This window comes from Arachis ipaensis, chromosome B2 (assembly GCF_059453495.1).
Source record: "Arachis ipaensis isolate K30076 ecotype BB chromosome B2, ASM5945349v1, whole genome shotgun sequence".
NCBI classification, from domain to species: domain Eukaryota; kingdom Viridiplantae; phylum Streptophyta; class Magnoliopsida; order Fabales; family Fabaceae; genus Arachis; species Arachis ipaensis.
Genome location: NC_142437.1, coordinates 98,755,670 through 98,761,108, shown reverse-complemented (window position 1 = coordinate 98,761,108; position 5,439 = coordinate 98,755,670). Strand labels below are relative to the sequence as shown.

At 32.7% G+C, this 5,439-nt stretch overlaps 1 protein-coding gene across 1 annotated transcript; it reads left to right on the top strand.

Annotated features, from left to right (window-relative positions):
- Window positions 1-813: 813 nt before the first annotated feature.
- Window positions 814-1,806, top strand: LOC107625550 (kinesin-like protein KIN-12B). The gene is made up of 2 exons (XM_088503931.1): window positions 814-1,518; window positions 1,613-1,806. The coding sequence occupies exons 1-2, from the start codon at window positions 1,069-1,071 to the stop codon at window positions 1,655-1,657; spliced, it is 495 nt and encodes a 164-aa protein (XP_088360057.1). The 5' UTR covers window positions 814-1,068; the 3' UTR covers window positions 1,658-1,806.
- Window positions 1,807-5,439: the final 3,633 nt, after the last annotated feature.

The following is a 5,439-nucleotide window of genomic DNA, read 5'->3' as shown; positions in this document are numbered from 1 at the left end:
TCACAGGTATTTTCTATAGTAATGGTTCATCATTGGATGCAATAGCAGATACTGACTGATGTAGTTAGTGGTACTTAGTGGGAAAATTTTTCCAGTTTCTTTCTTGTTCTAACTAGTTCTGAAACCAAGACTAGTTGAGTGAAATCGTCTACTACTACAAGTGTAGAACTAGCTTGCTTGCTTGTTTGTTTTTGGTTGCCAGAATCACTTTGACCAAGAAAGAATCATTGAATGGCACCAAACAAGAGAGGATCATCAAGCTATGAGGGTAATGATGAGAGAGACCTTCAGCTCCCTCTTTGTAAACGAAAAGTAGCACTACCAGACACCCGGTACCTCTCTTCTCTTGATTCCACCAATGACATGGCGTTGATCTTGGAACCTGTAATTCGGAAAGTGGTGAGTATTTAATCTATTATCTGTTTATAGCTGAAGTGAGTTGGTTGTTTGTTTGTTTATTTCCATATTGAGAAACTAAACCTTAAGTTTTTGGAAGGAAAAAAAAGTGTTATTGATTGTTCTGTTTTCTCTTAAACCAGTTACAGGAGATGATGCCACCTATACTAGAACAGGTGATGCCACGTATGCTGGAACAGGTGATTCCACCTATACTGCAGCGTTACCTACCTTCCCCCATGGTATGTTTCCATTTTAACTATGTTTGTGTACATATATCTCGTTTGTATAGAGAACCATGTATTTAATTAGAAATATTCTTTTTGTGATTCAAACTTAGTGATGGATTATCGGTCAGGGGGCAGATTAGTCTAGCAGCTGGTAGAGGCAGATCATTGCAGTTATGTCTGATGAAAAGGGTTGCCTGCAACCATTTTCACACAGATCAACATCACAGCAGAGGACAGTTCCCCGCTCCAGGTTGCAGTGTGTGATGCCACAATTCAGAACACCAAGGTAACAAAGGGAGATGGTCCCTCCTTGAAGGTGCAGCTGTGTGTCCTGAAGGCTGATTTTGAAAGTGAGGATTGGACTGCTGAGGAATTTAATAGCAACATAGAAAGTCCAAGAGAAGGAAAAGGACCATTACTCAAAGGAGACACGGTTATTACCATGGAAAATGGAGTTGGCTCTCTCCCATACCAATTATTCAAAATTCTATCTTCTACTTCTCGCCCCAACGGCTACTTCAACTTCCCCTTCTCTCTCTCTCTCTCTCTCTCTCTCTCTCTCTCTCTCTCTCTCTCTCTCTCTCTCTCTCTCTACAAAATGAAGCACTTCATGCTGCCCAAAAACGCGAGCCTAAGGGACGCTTCCGCCGCGGAGCTCCTCAAACAGAGGCCGAGCAACTCTCGCAAGCACAAACCCTCAAAAGAGAATGACCCTCCCTCAGATCCCAATATTTTCGCTGTCGCCGCTTCCGATTCAAAGCCTTCGCCGGCCAAATTGAAGAGCCCCCTGCCTCCAAGACCTCCTTCTTCCAATCAACTGAAGAGGAAGCTCAGCGCCGATGCTTTTGCTGACAACTCGGTCCCCACCGGATCCTCCGATTCCGGTGTTAGGGTACTTCACTGTCTCCTCTGCTTGATATAGTAACAGTCAATACTGCAATTTTGATGAACTGATTAATTTATAAATTTATTTTTGGTGTCACTAGGTTGTTGTGAGGATGAGGCCACTGTGCAAGGACAAGGATGAATAGGATCCTATAGTTCAGAAGATCTCTGATGATTCGGTGTCGATGAATGGCTAGACTTTCACCTTCGATTCGGTTGCAGATATGGAAGCTACGCAAGCATGGTTTAACTTTCTATTTGACCCAAAATTTGATTATCTGTAGTGTTTTTATCTTCTTTTGTTCTTGTAATAATGCATAGAAAATGAGAAGGGTAGTTATGATAATGTATACTGATAGCTATAGTGATTGGAAAAGAAAAACTGTAGAAAGAATTTGAAAAGAAATGATTTAGTTAATTAATGAGGATAGGATTTTCAGAGCCTCGCACTGGTGATTGTCTTTGTCTTTTTCTCTACACTACTAATGATATGATATGATACATCAAATAGTATGTAGTGCTTTGATTCCTGATATGCGTGCTCGTCCTTTTGTGATTGTTGGAGAGTTATTTAACAGATTATAAAGTCTCACAAATTTAAAGTCATCACTTCTGAATTCTGATGCTCAACTGCTCTTTAGTTTTGACTAATTTAATTTAGCTTTTTGAATTATCTCTAAAAGTATAATGTCTAATTATAAAGTCATCACAGATTTAAAGTCATCACAGCTAAATGTTTTGTTGTGTTTTAAATATTTTATATTATTAGTGGATTGCAATTTAAACGAATATAAGTCTAAATTTAGTTATTTATTTTGTCTTGAATCTTTATATTAGAGAACTATTTATTATTTTGATAAGTTTGTAAATTTATTATCTAATATTTAAAAGTTTATTTGTATTAATTGTTTACTATTTTTTAAATAGAAAAAATAATTAAAACATATAACTATTAAAATCGACGGCAGAGTGGTCGCTTTTTAAGTTTAAAATAGACAAAAAAAAAAAAAACAAAATATAGACACAGAATTTGTTGATATCTAAATAATTAAATCGACGGCAATTATGTCGATTTTATTGAATCAAATATCGACGAAAATGACGTCGATTTTATTTAATAATATCGACGACAATGTTGTCGATTTTAATAAGGTAAAATTTTCACACTCATATTATAGACAGAAACGCTATCGATTTTATTAGAATTTTGAAAAATCGACGGGCTTAATAGCAACCACCTACGCCGCTTATTTTGCCGTCGAATTTTAATATTATCGACGGCTTAGCCGTCGATTTTAACGATGTTTCTTGTAGTGTTTGAGGACCTTAGGTGATAGATGGAAGGCCCATAAATATAATTTACGAGGACAATACTTCTATCATAACAAAAGAAAGGCATAAATTCTAGCTGCGAATTCCTCAGACATACCACCTGTTGAATGGACTGCTTTTGTAGATCATTATATGGACTCTACAACAAAGGTAAATACTTATTCTATACTTTTTTTTATTGAATATTGGCTATGGATATCTGGTAACATTTATTTACTAATTTTTTGTTCTTGAAAATCATGGAAACAATGTTTGCAAAACGTCAAAAATCGTAAGAAGCTTATAGTTTCACATGGCGGTGGAAGTAAAAGAAATGCTAGAAGAGCAACTCAGATGGTAGTTTTTTTTATTATGCCTAGTACTATTATACTATTTTTATAAAATTAGCATTTATAATTAAATTTGTGATTACCTTTAATATTCTATTTATTGTATTAGGAGAAAAAATTGGGAAGACCTGTATGTCGAAACGAGGTTATTATATCAACTTTGCTAAAGAAATATGGGAATTATGTAAGCGGAGAAGGACAACGATTAGCTGTGAGTGTCTGAATTTTTTTATACGGCTGTATATTTTTTCTAATGCATTAATTATGTGAATACTCTACTCCAATGTGATGTATATTTGTTTGTAGAAAAAAATAGTAGAGCATTTGCCTCAAGATCAAGAGTGTACTGTCACTGAAGGTATTCATTCAAAAGTCTTGGCTCATCTAAATGATGCGATTGAAAAAGTCTGTGGTCTTGAGAATGGTAAGCGAGTACTTGGTTTTAGTAATGCTACATATCTCAATGGTTTTGGTAAGTGAAAGCGCATCTTTAGAGCTACAAATTGCGAAGGTTCTAACAGTTCATCGCAACAGCATATCGCAAATTTAGAGAAACAACTTCAAAAAATTAAAGATCAAGTGGTAACTCTTCACAAATTTTTACGACAAAAGTACGGGCCACGTGTTTTTGGTAGTGACTCTTCAAATTTCATTCCTTAAATTGTGTTTAGTTATCTTATATCCATTCTGTTAATACCTCATATTTTCTCTGATTGAGTCCGAAGTCCTATATAATTAAAGTATACCAAATAACTATTTCAATATGTATCATCATATTATTTCAAACAATAGCTTTAAATTCTTAAACTTCGGAACAACCAAGAAAATCTTGTCAAGGCCGGGAGTCTTAGCAAATGGTGTTGGAATTTTTCTCCCTATATAAAAAAATTGCGACGATAAAATACTAAAAATATAAAAAATAGATTTAATTACTTTTTAGTTTTTATAATTTCATTAAATTTATCATTAAGTTTATATACATTTTTTTCTTTCATTGAGGTCATTCCTACATCACTTTTAATTTATAATTAGGTCTTTTTTCATATAAAAAAGATTAAAACTAATAATATTTCTCCTAAAAAATATGTGGTCAAAAATCTAACTAAGTTTTTAATTATAAGTACCTTTAATTTATAAAAAAATATTAATCTAATTACAAAATTAAAAATAATATAAAAATTTAATTAAAAAATAAAATATAAAAATTTAATTATAAATTTAGTAAAATTATAAAAAATAACGAAATAATTAAACCTAAAAAACAAAAGAAGAGAATGAAACAATGAGATTATTGATGTTTTCCGTTTATCTTTTTCCTCCCAAGCATTTTAAGAAAAATAATTGAGTCTTAAATTATGTTTAGTTATTATTTCAATTTAAAAAAAATTATATTTTATATTTTATTATTATAAAAATGAATTAGACTTCTAATTATTATTATTCTATCTAATTACTTTATGTCTATGGAACAATATATAAAACACTTTGCACTAAAAGGTAGTTGGAGGGAGTAATTAAAGTCTAAGGATATAAAATATCTAGTAATAATATATATTAATAGAATAAAAAATGAGAACCAAAAGTCAAGCAATTCAATTATAGAAAAGCATAGGTAACTAACAATTTTTTTAAACAATGTGTAAATAATGTGAATTAATAAGGTTAAAAGAGTAAATTTAATTAAAAGCATTAAATTAAAGTGTAGTGTATTTTTATTTGATTGGTAATTATTCATGTTATTCAAGATAGTCATTATTTACCTAGCATCTCCCTTCAATTATCTATCTCTCTGAATTCTGAGATGAATTAATCTTCTCAAACAATTCTCTATACCCACTTTCCTACAGATGAAGAGACAAATCAAGTTTGTGCTCCTTCTCTCTTCTAATGCCAACATTACTATTACTGCTTCTTATGCTACTTTGCCATTTACCACAATACCCTTTCTCACCATCATCATAAAAAAACCCATTACTATTGCTTGAAATTCTTCTTCCCTGAAGAAATGGATAGTTTCCAAATCTAGGTGCACCATTATTTGATCCAAACTGTTCATTTATTTGATTGTTTTGAAGACAATGAAAATTAGCAGCATGGGCAGTGATGAACATTGAAGGGTTACTATTCAAAACCCCAAGTTGGTGTAGTGTTGGTGCAAAAGCCATAGGTGGTGGTGGATTTGGAGAAGGTTGAGAATATTTTTGGGATCTCCTTGCAGCTGTTCTCTCTTTTTTGTGAGCATTTTGGTGCCCTCCTAAAGCTTGGGA

Bases quoted from the DNA above. Each gene is read 5' to 3' on its own strand.
- LOC107625550 (XM_088503931.1), top strand. From the start codon at position 1,069: ATGGAAAATGGAGTTGGCTCTCTCCCATACCAATTATTCAAAATTCTA. The intron at 1,519-1,612 runs GTACTTCACTGT...TGGTGTCACTAG, and splicing joins CCTCCGATTCCGGTGTTAGG to GTTGTTGTGAGGATGAGGCC.